Raw genomic sequence first — 19,145 nt, 5'->3', positions numbered from 1 at the left:
TGGGCAGACTGGATGGACCGTACAGGTTTTTATCTGCTGTCATCTACTATGTTACAATGGGGCACATTTTCAAAAACATCCAAATTGGTATTTTCAAAACCAATTTTTAGACTTTTCCTATGAAGTCCATCAGAAGTGCATTCAGATAAAAAAGGGACTTGTTAAAGGTGGGATCTTGGCATTCCTAACACTTCGACGTTTTTCTGCCATAATGGAACAAAACAAAAACATCCAGGGCTATAAGTTGGACATTTTGGTCTTGACCTGTTTTATTAACGAATAAGCCAGTGGTTCCCAAACCTGGTCCTGGAGGTACCCCAGCCAGTCAGATTTTCAGAATATCCACAATGAATATTCATGAGAGAGATTTGCATGCACTGTCTCCACCTCCTGCAAATCTATCTCATAAATATTCATTGTGGATATCCTGAAAAGTTGACTGACTGAGGTGCCTCCAGGACCAAATTTGGGAACCACTGGAATAAGCCACACAAAAGTGTTCAAAATAACCAGATGACCACTGGAGAGAATCAGGGATGACCTCCTCTTACTCCTCCAGTAGCCACAAACCTCCTCCCACCTCCCAAAAATGTGATTAAAAACATTACTTACCAGCCTCTATGCCAGCCTCAGATGTTATACTCAGGTTCATTAGAGTAGCATGCAAGTCACTGGAGTTGTCTAGTGGTGGGTGCAGTGTTCTGCAGACAGGTGGACCCAGGCCCATACCTCCCCCTACCTGTTACACTTGTGGTTGAAACTGTGAGCCCTCCATAACTCATCAGAAACCCACTATACCCACATATAGGTGCCCCTCACCCATAGGGCTTTGTAGTGGTGTAGGTTTGGGGGGGGAGGGGGCTCAGCAGACAAGATAAGGGAGCAACAGTGAGAAGTGAACCTGAGAGCCTTTATTTGAAGTCCACTGCAATGCCCCCTAGGGTGCCCCATTGCTCTCCTGGGATGTCTGTGTGGCCAGTCAACTAAGAATGCTGGCTCCTCCTATATCCCAATGGCTTGATTTTGTGCATTTTTCACTTGGACTTTTTTTTTTTCAAAAATAGAGCAAAAAGATAAACGCATAGAGCATAAAAATATCTAGCAAATAGCCATTTTCGAAGAAAAAAGATACAACGGTTTTCTGTTTTGAAAATGGCTATATTCCCCACTTGAATTTTGGACGTTTTTTTAGCAAAATGTCCAAATTTGGACAGATATGATATAAAAAATGTCCCTCCGTGTAACTTAGAAATTCTGCTATTTTACCCATGTGGTAAAAATGGCCTTAGCGCATAGGAATGACCCGTGTAAGCACATGCTAAGTCCACTTTTTACTGCAGTTTGGTAAAAGGGCCCTCCAAGAGTCTTATCAGCTCACATTGAGTCCCAAACAAAAATCACACAATTACTTGGGCCCTGTAATTGTTTAGTTACCTTCCATCATAACTAAACAATTACAGGGAAATGTTAATTAAAAAAAAAATTGGCTCCCAGAGCTAGAACTCTTGATTTTAAACTGCAACAATTTCTGCCTTCTTTTCAGAATAAACTAAGAAGGATCGGGAAATATCTGAATAGTAGAACCCAAAACCTGATCTTGTAAGTGTCCAAAAAACAAATGTGACACAATCACTCTCCAAAGCAAATTACCATTAAAGTTAGTCCCCGTATAACCAGCTCTAAGGATGATTCTAGAAAATTAGTCAAATCCATAACTTTCTGATTTTCCCCAGCAATATTTCTCTGATTTCTTTATTGGTGTTACATATTAGGTTCTCACAATTGGTGGCAGCAATTCTTCTGTGATTCCCAATATTTCCTTGAAATATTTCCAACCAAATCTAAGGGGCCTGTTTATTAGTGTTTTTAGCGCACCTATACTTAGCGGTCACCTCAATTTTTAAGGCTATATTCCCCTTCTAGATAAAATCCTAAAGTACCTAAAGTGTGACCACAGCTGGTCTAGCTGTTTCCTTCTGAAACCGGAGCAAGAATGATGTACTCTCACTCACCGCCTCAGCTTAAAGCAGGAGTTTTCACTCCAGATGTACCTGGTAGTGGTGAAGACACTGTCAACGGGGCCCCCTCCGTCAGCTCAGCAAAATTTCCAAAACGGGAGTTTATGCCATGCAATCCAAATGCTTCCAGGCCATGGGGTGCTGCTTTTCAATCACGGTATAGGGAAACCCCATCCATGCTGCTCCGTGCATCAGAAAAGGCAGATAAGAGAAAAATGCGGGGGGGGGGAGGGAGACATAAAAAGAAAGATAAGTTTCAAACAGATGTAGAGAAGGAAAGGAAGAAGAAAAGGAAAGACAAGCCTGGAAAATAATTTAGGAGAAGACTAAAACAAGGAAAAGACTGGGACCAGCCCAATTAGAAAAATAAAATGCCCAGACACCAAGGGCCCTGTTTACTAAGGTGCATTAGTGTTTTTAGCGTGCCTACACTTAGCACACGCGCTAACCATGTAGGTGCCTATAGGGATATTGAAGGCGCATACATGCTTAACTCGCATTAAAAACATTAACACGCCTATAACGCTGCTTAGTAAACAGGGCCCCAAAGTTTCGAGAAGTATTTATATTTTCTATTTTTTGTATTTTGCAAAGTACAAGAGAAAATAAGAGCCTGGCTTTCTTGGCACAGGGGCTGTCTCCATTTCAATTTTTGCATGTTTTTTGTGGTCCCCTATTTTGTATCAGGTGAGGATTTTTTTTCCATGTTCTGCCTGTATGGCTGAGGTGAAGGATTCTGTTAGCATGTAGTGTCTGTGTAGGCATCTGTAAAAGTATAGCTTGTTCCAGTTTCCTAGTACCAGATATACTGGTGTTTTAGGACCCATTGTAATATTTATAGTACTGTATTTTCATAGGTAGATTAGAGCTGTCATGATCTGGTAATTTTGCTATATAGGTTTTCAATGTATTTTCTTTTTTTCCTTTTTTTTTTGCAGGGTTTTGTCTCATTTTGCAAATTGTCTAGACCTATTTGAAAGCAGGCTTTTGAGCTAGGGCTGCCAAAGGTGGCCTTTCTGACCCAAAATTAAAACTGCTCAAGAGCAATGATCTGCACGGCCTGTAGAGTCACAACACAAACAAAAACACATCTGCTTTAAACAGTGTTTGACAGTGGAAGGGCCATGTGCTGTACCTGAGGGGCAATTTGAATATTTTTCATATGGTGAGTTGTAAGGGGGATTGCTCTATTGATGGGGAATATGGAGTTTGTGATACAGAATTGGAGGTGCAAGATATTCTGTCTAATCCTGTAGAGAATCCAGACTTCACTCCCATACAGAATTTATTGAATGATGCTGTAATCCCCAGTATATTGGGGATTACTAAAACTGATGAGAGATCTCTCCAGAGTTACTGGGGGGAGGGAGCGAGCTGTACAGAGAGCCCCAATGTTTATGGGAAAGTTGCTGGGAGAAATTGCCAATACAAGCATTAACTGTGGATTGTGAGGAGTGCTCCAGGTGGGTAGAAGGGTTAATCCAGCCCAGGAGCAGAACAGGAAAGAGCCTGTTCGGTACCAGAGACAGCAACTTGAAGAAGTACACCTCTGCAGGACAAACAGGCAAGGGAGGTTTGGTCCGAAGTGGGTCTGGCAGCTGTACAAAGCTCATCAGGACAGTGTGCTGCAAATAGCTTTGGATTATTCTGCACAAAAGGATGGGTATTGGTGGAGCTGTAAATATCCTATGAGTTATAAATAGACAATTGAATAAGAGTTGGAACTCTTACACCAAGAGTCTTGGACTGGCACTTAAACCTCTTTCATCAATTTAACCAGTTTGGATGCAAATTGATCTGTTTTGATATTGAGTGAACTGTTTGTTACCAGAATGTATGAAGTTTTGGATATCTTTCAAGTAAAATTTGCATTTGTTTCATGAAACCTGGCATGGAGCATTATTTGGCATGAGAGTAAAGTTTATTTGATACTACATAAGTACATAAGTACATAAGTATTGCCATACTGGGAAAGACCAAAGGTCCATCAAGCCCAGCATCCTGTTTCCAACAGTGGCCAATCCAGGTCACAAATACCTGGCAAGATCCCAAAAAAGTACAAAACATTTTATACTGCTTATCCCAAAAATAGTGGATTTTCCCCAAGTCCATTTAATAATAGTCTATGGACTGTTCCTTTAGGAAGCCGCCCAAACCTTTTTAAACTCCGCTAAGCTAACCGCCTTTACCACATTCTCTGGCAACGAATTCCAGAGTTTAATTACATGTTGAGTGAAGAAACATTTTCTCCGATTCGTTTTAAATTTACTACATTGTAGCTTCATTGAATGCCCCCTAGTCCTAGTATTTAAGCGTAAACAGACGCTTCACATCTACCCATTCAACTCCACTCATTATTTTATAGACCTTTATCATATCTCCCCTCCCCCCAGCCGCCTTTTCTCCAAGCTGAAGAGCCCTAGCCGCTTTAGCCTTTCCTCATAGGGAAGTCGTCCCATCCCCTTTATCATTTTCGTCACCCTTCTCTGCACCTTTCCTAATTCCACTATATCTTTTTTGAGATGCGGTGACCAGAATTGAACACAATATTTGAGGTGTGGTCACACCATGGAGCGATACAAAGGCATTATACTAAACTGTTAAAGAAAATAAAAATAAAATGTGGCTTGAAAAACCCTATGGCCTTATATTGAGAGGTGTGTGCCATGTGGTGATCAGCATGATGTGTGGAAGTGTGACTTTCCACCACAAATATTTCTATCTAAAGAAAGGGGGAGTGGATGATGCTGGATGAGTGGAAGGGAAGGACAGGAAAGCAAGAAGGTGCAATGCTGAACTGGAGGAGAGAGGGAAGAGAAAGGGGAGCTGCTGCAGGAGAGGAGGGAGGGGAAGAAAGAGGACCTTGAGTGCCCACTAGATTGGGGGGGCAGCAATCCTAGCACTGGCTCTGCAAAAAGAGAGAGGTTTATACAGCCTCTACATGACTCTCTCCCTCTCCCTACTACTACTACTAATCACTTTTATAGCGCTACAAGGTATACGCAGCGCTGTACACCATACACATAAAGACTGCTCAAAGAGCTTACAGTCTAAATAACTGCCAAAGTGCAACATTTTCCGTCTTTTGTTGCCCCCCCCCCTCAAAAAAAGATTATATATAGTGCAACTGAACAAGCCACCACAGGTTATGATGTTTCTGTTTAATGCCACGTTCCCCTGCTGACAGATTTAAAATGTCGGTGTAAGATTGCAGACGTACCATCATAGGTACAGTAAAGAAAGAATAAAGCATCAGATTAAAAATTCGAACTACACGCCAATCACAGAACATGGGCGGGGCGATTGGCGCTTACGTAAATCAGACCCCGTGACTACTGCCTATTGAAAGTGTTCGAACCTTCCGCGCCTACAAAGCTGATCCACCTTAAACTACCAGTGGCTGTTTTACTATGGTGTGCTTTCTCCGGGCGTTGCTCATTGGATTGAGCAAATGCCAATCTAGTTTTTTAAAAGTAAAAAAAAAAAAAAAAGTAGGGGTATTCCTCTTTAATCGTCGTTGAATGGAAAAAAAAACTTTCAGAAAGTTTGTGAGCTGTAGTTGCTCACGTACACGTTTGGGTACTAATCACACACATACAAAACGTCCATAGAGTTAAAAAAAAAAAAGCGAATGAGAATGCAAAGGGAGGGTCCGTCGGCGATACACGCCATGTTTGCAGCGCCTGCAGGGCTTAGTAATGATGCAATCCGCTTTTGCTTTGCAGCATAGGAGGAGCGGGGGCCTTTTCCTTTAGATCTCATCTCTCCCTCAAACTAAAGGGTAAAATGCTCTTCGCCGCTAGGATTTTGAGGTGCAGCTGTACGGTGGCTGCTTAGCAAAGGCACCCTGGCTGCGCCGCTGCTTGTTTCTCTCTTTTTGAAAATCAGGGTGTGGTCTCAGGTGAAGAGTTCGGCAGACACTAGGGGAAAATAATCTCTCCGTTCTACTCCTAAGAAATAGAAACTTTTTAAGACGCACAATTATTACATAAATCTAAATAAGTACATATATAGAAACTATCGTGTTTCTGGTTTTGCCGAGAAGAGCAATAGTAAAAGAATCTGCCCAGCCAGGACGCTGCAAGCTGAAGACGTGCGGACTTGCATAGATCCTCGCTCTGCGCCCTCCATTTCTCCAGGACAGTTTGGGGGTGAAACGGCGGCTTTCACTGTCCAGCAATGTCTGCTTAGCTCTAGCACCAAACATGACTTTTATTTGAAGCCTATAGATTTAGGACAGGATGAAAAGTGTACCGTCCCACACTGAACCAAAGGACGCAGAGCTGGGGAATTGTGCTAATTTATCAAGGTTTGGTTGGAGGGAGTATTCAAGTTTCGTTCTGTGCCAGTAGGAGCCTTGGGCCGAGGGGTAGCAGCTGAACCTGCATTAGGTTACCGGGCTCTCCCATTTTTAGGATACTTTCAATCATCTGATTTAGAGGGTATATGGAAGCATCTCCAAGGTTTCTGCATCACCAGTATGCCTAGATAGCGGTTCTCCGAGTCATTAATTACAAACGGCTCACCTTCTGTCTCTCTTGGAGAAGACAAAGTAATCTTTTAGTACACTGCAACTGTGTTCCCAGAAATCATTTTTACACTGAACTGAGAAGGTTCAAGACTGGTATCTCCGAAGTTATATGTGCGTGTGTACATATAGAGAGAGAGAGAGAATTTAGACTTTTGGATCCACAAACTTTCGGCGACCATAATATTCCCAATAGGTTTCAGAATTCGTGATCTCGCGTAAATGTTGTGTCCTAACACTTCTCTGCATTAAACGGAACACATTTCTTCAGGTCCCTAGCTTTTGTATCACGGATTAGTCCGTGCATGTGAAGGAAGGTTGCAGGTAGATCGATATGGCAGCCAAACACCCTTAGCCAACGGTAGGAAATATTTCCAGTCTCAAATGATACTGTATCCACCACAGCAATTTATCATAGAAGAAGCGATATAGAACCTGTTCAACTGGGAGGGAATCAAATCCTAGCGACTACTTGGGAAAGAAAGAGAGGGGCTCAAAACATAAGTCTTGCACTGTCATTTGCATTTCTGCTCGGTTTCACCCTGTTTGTTTTGTTTTCCTCCGTGGGGCTTGTCACATTGTGCTGTTTTTGTGGCGATGTAAACGCTTGTGGTTTTACATCAGAGGGATAGATAATAAATTCGACCCAGGCTTGACTTTTTAATATCGCAAAGATCTCTAGTATTTTTCCTGCCAGCTAGAAGGATGGCAAGGCCTACACAAGGTTTTTTTTGTCCATGTTTTCTTACCTCCCTGGTTTTAGGCCATATTTTCCCAACACAGCAACTGGTCCTCAGGAATTCATAAGGAAGAGTGGGGAAAGGCCAGTTTAATATGGAATATGTTTGCAGGTGGGCACAGGTGTATGCAGCTAAATTGGGTACTACCAAGGGAACCAACTCTTCAAAACAACTGAGGTTGCTAAACACAATACAAAATTACTGTGATCGGAAGGATAAAGTAATTTGCTCAGTTGTGGGGTTGCTTAGAGCTGGCACATTAGTAATACTCCATTGCACCATCTTTGCAATAAAGGGGCTGCCTTAGCTCCAGGATTAAAATAGTCAAATGTGCTACTCACTCAGTTTAAACAAAACAAAACAAAAAAAAAACCAAACAAATTACTTCACCAAGGTGGCTTGAGTTATGTATACTAAATGGTTTATTATTTTGAAACAGAGAACAAGTTAAAAAATAAGCAAATGATTTCAGTGGATGTACAATAAACAAAATGTATACTCACCAGTAATGACCACTAGCTGCATATTTTCAATAAACCTCTTAATTCAATATAATGAAATGAGTTATATGTATACTATTTTTTTGACATAGCATTATATGCATTTTAAACAGAAAGTAGTTTTTAAAGGCCAATATATAGTACACTATACACCTACCAATTACTTTTAGTTGGTATCTGATTAATTTTAACATTCACTTCTAAAAAATGTGCCAGTTAGCTTAAGCTTTCATATCCTGTTTAAAAGAATAAGCTTTAAATACAATGCCACCAAACAATTTGAGCTTTTTTTAAATTAAAGAGTTCCTCAATATGAAGGGTGTGGGGGGGGGGGGGGCATCAGTATTATTTATTTGTATTTTTTTTTAAATAACTCAACATCCAGTCCAAAAGAAAGAGCCCACCTTGCTCTAGACAAAATAGGAAGATTGGTATCTTGTAGAGAATTTTGTAGATAGGGCATGAAGATGGTACTCTAAATGTATATCTCTCAAATTTTAACATTGAACAGTACAGAGGGGAAAATATCCTTTAAAAAAAAAAAGAAAAACAAAAGTAGGAAGTACCCTATCTACTATGGAGAAATGATCCCACTTTTGAACTTGTTCTGCCAGGTAAAAATCTGGCTTTGGAATAAACAAGTATGGCAAAATTGGTTCATGAGTATGGCAGTTTTCTTTATTGATTTCTTGATGTGTAACAATGATCAACATATTTTAATGATGTACAACAGTAATCATAAATTTGGCTCAGTCTGCAAAGTTACACATCCATTTTCTTTAAGAAAAAAATTAAAGGAAAAAACCCTCATGTCTACAAAATAGAGAATTTACAAAATGCACAAACATAGGCCACTTTGGCTTTAGGGGGAAATTTTCTAAGTTTTAAAAAAAAAGTTTTAACATAAATAAGTTAGTATAGTTTCTCAGTGTCTTTACAGAGTTATGTACACAGGTATATTTCAAACTTCTTTTTTTTTTTTTTTACACAAAGATACACAGGCAATGCAAAAAAAAAAAATACTGTTTAAAGATGTAACATCCCACTTTTCTGTTAAAATTGGTGAAAGCACCATGTGAGATCTGAATTGTACAATATTCTGCCCTTGGAATGTGTTACAGTCCCAGTTTAAAATAGCCTGATCATAGAAAAGGGATTGTCCTTTTAAAAAGTACTAAAAGGTTTAATATCAATTTGGTCAGTTCTAAGTCCCCCACTCGTTGCCAAATAACGGAAACTTCTCCCAGATACCAAACTTACAAACAGATGCGGAAAAGAAATAAAAATTATTGTCTGTGTTACATAAGCAGTCTTAAAAAAAAAAAAAAAAACCTTAAAGGATGTTACATCTTTACCAATATAAAAACCTACATTGGTCTCTCTCACATGAACCATACAAATTTTATATTATTTTTCTGGCTGGAACCTGCTTTTACAATCTCCCCAAAATAGGTTTTCACTGCTACATCATGAAAAGGTAAAAACTATATACACAGGTAGTAAAACAAAGCAAATAAGGAAAAACCTAATTGCACAATGCTACATCCAATGATTTTGAGACAGATCTTTTAGGGCTGCCTTCATTTTAGTGTTGCTTTTTCAGTGCTTATACAGTATCTCCATCCCACGGAGAGTTATCGATATGTATAACTATACATCTTCCTCGCTTCATCAAGCACTGGTGTATCCGATGAATAAGGAATGCATTCTCAATTCTGCAAAATATAAACAAAAGCAAAGGAGCTAAGAATAAGCTCTTCCAGGGGAAAATATTGAATAGCTCATAATGCAAGAAATTAAATAGTGACTAATTTCCATATCTCTGTGAGGAATAAACCGCTAGGGTGAGCAACCGGAGAACAGGACACATCGTCCACAATAATTATGTACACTTTGACATATTGTAGTAGTCACACGTCTGGGAGATCCCCTCTACTTCCTCATTCACATTTTGTGAACAGCATGTCAAGGACGTCTCTTTATATTTTAGACCAAATGTTTTATTTTGTAGAGGAGATCTTTTAGTAGCAAACTCCCCCAGTCACCATGACACAAAAGGGCTCTTAGGCTAAAAGCAAGCTGCAGTTGTAATTGTCTGATCTACTAAAAAAACAAAAGCAACTGTGTGTCTAAAAAAGAAACCAGCCCGCATTAATTTCATGGGGGAGGGGGGTCAGGATACCTTCACATTTTAGCCTGCGTGACAGCTACTCACCCAAATATTGGGTAGTACTGAATTTGCATACACATGCATGCTGACGTGTTACCGTTTGTTTACCCCAGCAGAAGTATCGGTTATAGCCTTGCTTTAGGCATTATGCTGTTCAACACAAGGTACTATTTCTCCCTTTTATTTCTTTATATTAACACAAATTATGCTTCTGAAAGCAGTAGGTGAAGTCATTAAAGCACGATTCCATATAAATTGTCGTTTTTTATGTCCCTACGATCCAAGGGCTTTGCAAGTCAAGCGTTTGCTCTTATCTATTTCCATGTTATGTGTGTGGTTTTTTTTAACTGTGAAATGCAACATTATTGTTAAAACCAAGTAATATTTCTACTTCCACTTTACTTCTTGCTTTCCAAAATTCTGGAATATGAACCTTTCCAGTATGTACGGAGATTCCTGATGGATCACATATTAAAATCCAAGATCTGGTCTATGAATAAAGCACCCCCACCTCGTTGCTATATTAATACAGATTTCTAACCATAAGTTTACAATTGGCCCACCTAGCTAAAATGCTTAAGATTTTTTTAAGTTTAGGCAGAAATACCCTCCACCCACCCCCAAAAATAAAGATATTCTAAACACATATTTTCCAACGCCAGGAGCAAAGTCATGCATTCCTGCATCCACTCGGGAGCCTATTCTTACTTATACTGTGTTACATGGATCCTGCATATAGTTGAAAATAACATGTAATATGTACGCACCAAAAACACTTTTACGTTTGATGTCTCCTGGGACTGGGTTTCTTGGGCGTTTGCTCCAATGTGGAATCGGGTGAATCTCCTAAAGCAGTAGTTTCTGTTGTGCTGGCTCTTTTGTTCTGAGGAGAGGAATCTAGAATACAAAATAATAAAAACAAGGCCCAAAATAAAACCGTATTCACCACTTTTTTTTTTCTTTTAATGCAGAGAAGGGGGTAGGTGGGAGCGACTAGGAGTGGGAGTTATGTCCTATCAAAAAGGAAACTTGATGTTTAACCCTTGCATTTTATCTTTATTTTAATGCTTTGTAAAACTGATGTTCTTAAAGCAGAAATGACTTCAAGTACATCCGCATACATATTTATAAGGTTGAGGGGTTATTAGGATAAATTGCTGTAAATTTCCAATCGACTTCAGAAAGCGATCAGCCATCAAATTACAGGTACGTAATCTATTTGCTGAGCTTCAGGCTGGAACACCTGATACCGGGAGTAGTACTCCAGAAGACTCAGCACAATTTCTGAAATCGATCCATTTGGAAGGAACGCCACCTGTAACTTGTTTGCTAATTTTCTTTTTTTAAACATCCTATCATAGTTCAAATACTGGGGTGGTTATAAAACTGTAAAACAAAAAAATTACCTTTCTAGACTGCACACCAGTATCAGAGCATCAAACTGCTTGGTATTACTAGCTAATGTTTACAGTATAAATGTCTAATAAACCCCAAACTAATAGTGACGTTACACATAGCGTTCAGCGTGTTATTTACCATCAGTGGCAGATCTTTTCCTTTTCCCAGTGCACTGGTCTATCAAGTCCGTTCGGCTCTCGGATTCCTTAATCTTTTGATCCACCAAACGCGCGCCTTCTGAAACTCCCTGCGACCTGGGGAGGTTAACTGCACACCAATCTCCGTTTACATCCAAACTCTCTTCGCTGCTAGACAAGCAACTTCTCTTTAAAGGACGGGAGTAAAATTCAGGCATGTCCTCCTGGTCCACGGTTTTCCACTGGTATCTTCCTGCCAGGGGTCTGTGATTTTTGAAATCAAAATTCCACCTTTCTTTACATTCGTCCTCCATGTCCTTCTGCTGCTTCTCGAACTCCTTCTTTAACTCTTCGGGATCCACTCGTCCGAAGAGATTTCTGCGAGCTGAAAATTTAGGAGATTCCATCTGCCTTGCCTCCATCCGTTCCGGGTTAGGGCTCCCGTTAGAAATACGAATATTTGACATTTTTTTCACCTCTCTTTAGAGATGTAATTTTCCCTTGTCCTCCTTTTATGATTTATTTTCGGACCCAAGAGAGAAAAAGTAGTCCAAAATTTGGTCAGGCGGGGGAAAGAAAATAAGCCCCTCTCTTGCTATTTAAGAAAACGGCTAATAATAAGACGAAGATGTAGGAGGTGCGGGGAAAATCAGGTTTTCCACTCCAAGTCCAGGACGGTGCAAACGCCGCAGGTCAACAAAATAAAAGTGCCGTTTTAAACCTTGCGATGCCAAAGCTGTCTTGTAGTAAAAGACGGAAAAAAACAGAAAACACGAACCTTTTTTTCAGTATCCCAATATGGCGATGGAAGGGAGGCTGACGAAAAAGAAAATTATTAACACGACAAGTCTATTTAAACAGAGAAGGAGATCGATTGGTTAATGCAGAGGGCACCGCCCCATCCCCCGCTGGCTTCGTTTGCTAAACAGCCTGCTCTTAAGGTGGACTAACCAGCAACAAAACCCCCACTGGCAGTTCATAGAGTAAGCAGGTTTGGTTCGCCAGTGTTCGGTACAGTAGTTCTTACTCTATAGGACTCCTTGTTGGATGTAATTTAGAAAGTACCGTGCCACCAGCACGATACGAAACGTCAGAATTAAAGAGGGGCTTAGCTAAACCACATAGCGAAGAGGCAGTCGGTTATCAGACCATTTATTGCGGTGCTACTTTTTTGGTTGATGTTTTTTGTTTGTTTGTTTTTCATACTCGATCCTTTCAGTCCAAATCACCATTCTCTATAGCAGCCAACTTTTCAAAATTATTATGGGTGCTGAAGGAAATTACCTCCCCCTCGACACTGTCAAGAGTTTGTTCAATATGGGGATGCTCAAGCAAGCACCCACAGAGAAGGCTCCGTCCTGTGTGTGACGATCCCTTACATTGCAGAAACGAGGGGGTAGAAAAGTAATTGAGATAAAATACTCTGTGACGGAATTTCCTTTTGGTTTGATGAGGAGCAGGTTCGTTTCAGAGAGGTTCTGTGCTGGTTCTTAGTGGCTGGTTTACATGCTACTTTTGGACACAGTTTCCATTCTTTTGCATGGTTCTGCAGATTTTTTTTATAGCAGAAAACAACATGTATGTTGTATCTTTCCCAGTGGTCTAAAGACGTTGTCACAATAAACCCAGGTTAATTTGAGTTCAGTTTCACTGCAGTCTCTCTTCTCACCACTGCGGACCTGTAACTGTAGCAAACCAATTGCTTTTTAAGGGAAACTGAACCTTGTAAGAAAAAGAAAAGGGGGGGGGGGGGACCAGCAACTGAGGGAACATTAGGCAATGTTTGTTTCAACCAACCAATCTGGTATGCTGGGGGGCACATTTCTATACTGACTGGTCACTACTATTCCACTGTTTGTCAGACCATTGCCATTTTTTGTTTACTTTTCTTCCCCCCCCCCCCCCTCCCCCAACAAAAGGTTCTGCATCAAACTGCTTTAACACTTATTAAAGGTATTCCTGGCTGCAAACCTTTGTTACATTCAGCACCAGGGGCACTGGAATATGTTGCTGTTGCACTCTTAGGCCAAGTACAAAACAAACTAGTACTTCCATTACTACTTATCATTTCTATAGCGCTACTAGATATACACAGTGCTGTGCATAAAACATGTATGAGACAGTCTCTGTTTAACAGAGCTTGCAATCTATTCAAGACAGACAACAGGACAAATAAGGGGGAGTTATTGTGGGAATGATTAAAGCAGATAAGCAGCAGTGTACCTAGGTTGGGGCGGTGGGGGCGGTCTGCCCTGGGTGCACACTGCAGGGTGGGTGAAGAGAGCAGCCACACGGCTGTTGGATCTGTGGGTTCCCCTCTGATGTTCCCTCTGATGTTACTTCCTGTTCTGGGGCAGAGGGAGCAGGGAACCAGCGGAGCCAACAGCCACGCGGCTGCTTCCAGCACCTCAGGAGGTAAGAACAATGCACCCGGAGGGGGGGGGGGTTCAAGACTATGTGCTGGGGGAGCATTGCACCTGGGGGGGAGAATGACGCTGCACACGGGGAGGGGTGTACAGCAGCAATCTGCCCCGGTTGGCAGCCGATCAAGGAACACCACTGCAGGTAAGGGCCCCGATCATGGCTGGATAGATTTGGATGTGCTGGAGTAGGGCTTTGATGACAACTTCAGAAGTTGGAGAACAAGGACTTCTACGGTCTATGCTCTGAAAATAGGAAGGAGAAATCAAGATCAGGTATACATATGAACTATCACATCATATCTTATGCTATAAGTTTGTCTTGTTGAGCAGACTGGATGGACCATACAGGTCTTTATCTGCCATAAGAACATAAGAGTTGCCATACTGGGTCAGACCAATGGTCCATCTAGCCCAGTATCCTGTTTCCAACAGTGACTAAGCCGGGTCACAAGTACCTGGCAGAAACCAAAATAGTAGCAACATTCCATGCCATCATCTACTATGTTAAGAAGTTCCCACCCACCAAACAATTCCCTCCTAGGACTATTCCTGCCTTTCTAATTTCCAATTAAGAGGGACAGTTCCCTCCTAGGACTTCCCCCCCCCCCCCCCCCCCCTGGTCATTTCCCAATCTCCATAGCTTTTTAAAAATATTATTTTTTGCTGTATTTGCTTCATTTTCTTTTCACGTGTTGTATCAGGTCTTTTTTTTTTGCATCTGAACTCCCATAAGTATTGGCATTGTGTTGTGTGTGACGTAGCATTGCGGTGGAAGGGAAGCTCTTTCAGATGCTGACAGGTAGGATCAGGTAGGTGGTGGTGAAGCTGGAATGTTTGTGTAAATTTGTGTGTGAATTGGTGTATATTGTGGAGTTGAAAAAGTTGTGGAATTGAACAGGAGTGGGTAAAAAAGGAGATGTTTGTTTTGTAGGTGGATCGGATGGGCGAGGTTAATTTTCTGGGATTGTTTTTTTTGTGGGGGGAACAGCCTACAACAAAATTTAATATTCCTGGGGGGGGGGGGAGTTGTATTCTAGACCCTAGTAGTGGAATGTGAATATCGGGACTGAAAATCATGTTGCAACTCTGCAAATCTCAATCGGTGTATCAACGTGCAGGGTTGGTGAATGGAGTAAGTTATTTATTGGATGCATAATCGAGTGGGAGTGGGTGGTAGTTTTTTTTTTTTTTTCTAAATGTGGTATCTTTATACTTTTTATTTATTTGGATTTTAGTTTTATTTTGCTTTGGGGTTTTTTTTGTGGTGTGGTGTTCAGAAGGTTATGGCTGGGAGGGGAAGTGACTTGGGTGTTGTTTAGGGGGTGGGGGGGCATTGCCCCCCAAACAAGCTGCATGTCTGGAAGGGGAAAGCGAAGGAGATAGATGCCAGACCTTGTTCCATTATGCTTGTAAAGGGTGGGAATTGTTCTCCCTGGAGTGGTGGGAATTGACCTAGGTAATTTTCCAGATGGGAATTGGTGGGTGGGAACTGTCCAGATGGGAACTGACCTAGAACTGTATAAAACATATGGTCGCAGCTTCATTTTATAGGTGGTCAACAAGATGTTACCCAAGCAGTAAAACATTAAAACACAAACCAAATAACTTGCTCCACCACAACACCAAGAGCAAAATAAGTAGGCCTGGACCTCCAGGTCTGAGCTTGAGAGCATAGGCCTAACATTGACCACCTGGTGAATGTTAAGGCCAACTTCAAAGGGCCTCCTTTGAAGGTGCTTCTAGTTCGGGTACCCCCCAAGGGGAACCACTGCATCGGTAGCTCCCCCATAAAAGAAGCTGTAGGCCACAACACCAACTCAATGACTTCTTGAAAATTGTTCAATAACAAGTCCAAGCCAATGTCCAAGAGGTGGGCAGCATCACAACCAAACAGACCTGGCGGCGAAGAAGGCCATGCTAAATGCGGCACAAGAGACCACTGCCTCAAAGTGAGAAGCGGTCACCATAGGTAAAGTATTCCAGAAGGACAACAAAAGCTGATACATAAGAGGGTGGCAGGCATCAGGCAGAGGAGGCTCAACAGGACTCCAGCCTTTAAGCATTTGTTTGACCAAAAAGGCTGTTGCAGGATTATGCATGCTCTGAGCCTTAGCAAAGAATGCAAAACCTGTGATGTACTGCAACACTGACCCCCTGGAGTAGCCCCTCTCATTTTCAGAAACAATATACTTCTCCAACAATGAATCCAAAGATTCATCTTTGTGCCCACCAACATTCTGAAGGAAGGTATACACCCTCATATAACTGGACACATAACTTTTCCAGGTAGCCGGTGTCACTGAACGTCTCAACAATTTCTAAACATCTGCAAACCAAGGCTCCACAGATGAGTTGAGAAAGGTGTCCTCTCCTGGTCCGCCCACAGGACCAAATCCCAGAAACACTGAAATTCAAAACCCCTGGCACATGACGGGCTCTAAAACAAATGTTCAGCTTCAAGCATCACAAAATCAAATATTGCAGTAAAGAATATTTGTGGACAATGCACAGCCTAGAGGTTGATGACTTCCATCACGCCTACACTGTCATACCAGAAGAGAACTTTACAATCCTGCAAGCGGTCTGCCCAGAGCTCACAAGCAACCACAATCAGGAGCAACTCCAGAAACGTAATGTTCCTGGTCAAACCCACCAATGTCCACTCAGTTAGCCATTGATCAGTGCACTATGAAACTTGACAGAATACACCAAAACTGAAACCCCCTGCAGCATCAGTAAATAGTTGTAAATCGACATTGGACAATTCCAACTGTTGTGTAGGTTGTATGCCGTTGAACTCTTGCAGAAAGGAAGCTCACATGTCCCAAGTCTCTACAGATACCCGCTGACAGATATACGAAATGGTGGGGCTTACAAACACCTACTGTAGCAGCCAACAACTGATGACTAAAGGCTCAACCCATGGGAATAACCTGACAGGCAAAATTCAAGGAACCAATCAACGACTGCATCAATTGCAACTGCAGCTTACGCATGCCCTGCACCTTATGAATAAGAGCCATTGGATCAGAGACCTTTTCTCAAGGCAACCTAGTAACCTTGCAAATCGTGTTGACCTCAGTACCCAAGAAGGTCAGAATCTCAACTGGGCCCTCCATTTTGTCTTCGGATAAAGGTACGCCAAATTCTTCTGCTAGATGAAAGAAGCCAAGTATCAGTCTGTGACACACACCAGAAGAATCAGAACCAACGAAAAGAAAATCATCGAGGTAGTGAATCAGTGAGGAAAACCCTGACCACTGTCACCCAGTGCACAAATGTGCTGAAGCATTTGAAGTAAGTGCATGACACTGAATAGCCCATTGGCATGCACTTATGAAAATAATACAAACTGCCAAACTGAAAACCAAAAAGAGGAAAAGAATCAGAACGCACAAGCAACAGATGGAAAGCGAATTCAATATCTACCGTGGCCAACGAGGCTCTCGGGACACATCCATGAACTATCACAAGCACCTGATCAAAAGAAGCATAGTGCACCATGCAGTATTCACAAGGAATGCCATCACTGGCCAACAGATGCAGGGGAAATGACAAATTGTGGATGAGTCAGTATTTTCCTGGGGGTTTTTTAGGGATGACAGTGAGTGGCGACAAACACATTTCCATGAATAGAAGGGAAGCAAAGGGGCCTACAGTCTTACCCAACTCAATCTCCTTTCCCAACTTGGCCAGAACCACCTTGGCCAACTTTGAAGAAGAAGCAGAGTTGTATACCATCTGTGTCATGATTGGGCCCTGATATGGAATAGCAAAACCAGAGCAGAAAAACCCTGCAGCAAAATATCAGCAGCCTCCCTGTTCAAGTAAACCTACTACCAAGGGCGCAGAGCACTGACAGAAATAGGAGTGGGTGCCAAGGTGTGAGGCTTACTGCTTTGTATGTTGGGAAGCCAGTGGTGGGGCTTTCTTGGGACACTTGGGCAAAGGGTGTGAAGCTCCACAACCTGCGCACACGTGTCAAAATTTGCAGTCAGCAAAGGGGCACCCAGACTTATTATATCACCAGCACAAGTCTGAGGGAGAAGATGGCCCCGCTGCTGTTGCCGGCATCGCTGGGTGAAAGGAACAGTTTGAACCAGAAGAAAGTCCATAAGTTTTGAAGGGGAGCACAGGACCTACCACCTTTTGCTTATGTGTAAGCCACAAATTAATATCCTGGGTTCCCCCAAGATATGGATATTCTCCATCTTGTCACGAAAACCATCATCGTAATACCATCTCCCATTACATTGGTATTCACAGAAGATGGTATTAGTATAACTCAGGAGCAATCCATACTGAGCAGGGTGTTCGTACTTCCAAATGCTAGCTAAGCACAGGAAAGACCTTATCCAATTAACTACATTTCTAGAAACAGTCTTGTTCTTTGCAGGAGTCCAATTTGGACTTCTTTTTACTTTTAGAATTATGTCTACCCTGCATCAGGGAAAATATATCTATGCAAGTTCTTTGATTAATCTTTTTCCTTACTGACTTGGCAACTGCCTCCCGCAGTTCAGTCAAGGAAACTAGGGCAGGCGGCCCTATACCTTCCAGGCAGTGGCGTAGCCAAGGGTGGGCCTGGGTGGGCCTAGGCCCACCCACTTTGGACTCAGGCCCACCCAGTAGCAGCACATCTATGATGTGGTTGGCAGGGATTCCAAAGCCCCACTAGCTGAAAACTCCCAACAACTGTCCCTCCTGCATACCTAGTAAATAGCAGATCTTCACCTGCAGCAAGCAGCAACTGATACATACTGCTCACACCGGCCCCATAGCCTTCCCTCTGATGTATTCCAGCCTATGTGGAAACAGGAAGTTGCAGCAGTGGGAAGGCTGTAGGGCCAACATGACCAGTGTGTATTAGTTGCTTCTCACTGCTAGTGAAAATCTGCTATTTAAAAGGTATGCGGGAGAGGGGGGGATGTTTGAGACCATATGGCACGCAGGCGAGAGAAGGAGAGACCAAATCACCTGTAGGACTGGGTGGGGTTCTTCTGCCCACCCATCTTGGGCCCAGGCCCACCCAAAATTGGGTGTCTGGCTATGCCCCTGCTTCCAGGGTATACACAGTGGGGTCCCTCCATTTTCTGTGGTACAGTGCGGCTCTCATGAAGAAGAGGTAGAGGTAGAGGAAGAATCAGATGAGGAAGAGTTCAAAGATGAAGAAGAAGACCTATGTTTCCCTTTTTTCCCCTTTCTATGTCTAGAAGCGCTCTTAGTTTTCT

At 42.1% G+C, this 19,145-nt stretch overlaps 1 protein-coding gene across 1 annotated transcript; it reads right to left on the bottom strand.

Moving 5' to 3' along the window:
* Positions 1-8,442: 8,442 nt before the first annotated feature.
* CDKN1B (cyclin dependent kinase inhibitor 1B) lies at positions 8,443-12,334 on the bottom strand. Its single transcript, XM_030214519.1, has 3 exons — positions 11,493-12,334; positions 10,724-10,853; positions 8,443-9,501 (listed from the first exon to the last, which is right to left on the bottom strand). The coding sequence occupies exons 1-2, from the start codon at positions 11,956-11,958 to the stop codon at positions 10,735-10,737; spliced, it is 585 nt and encodes a 194-aa protein (XP_030070379.1). The 5' UTR covers positions 11,959-12,334; the 3' UTR covers positions 8,443-9,501; positions 10,724-10,734.
* Positions 12,335-19,145: the final 6,811 nt, after the last annotated feature.

The sequence above is a fragment of the Microcaecilia unicolor genome, chromosome 9, assembly GCF_901765095.1.
Source record: "Microcaecilia unicolor chromosome 9, aMicUni1.1, whole genome shotgun sequence".
In the NCBI taxonomy this organism is placed as follows: domain Eukaryota; kingdom Metazoa; phylum Chordata; class Amphibia; order Gymnophiona; family Siphonopidae; genus Microcaecilia; species Microcaecilia unicolor.
This window is presented reverse-complemented; position numbering and strand designations above follow the sequence as displayed.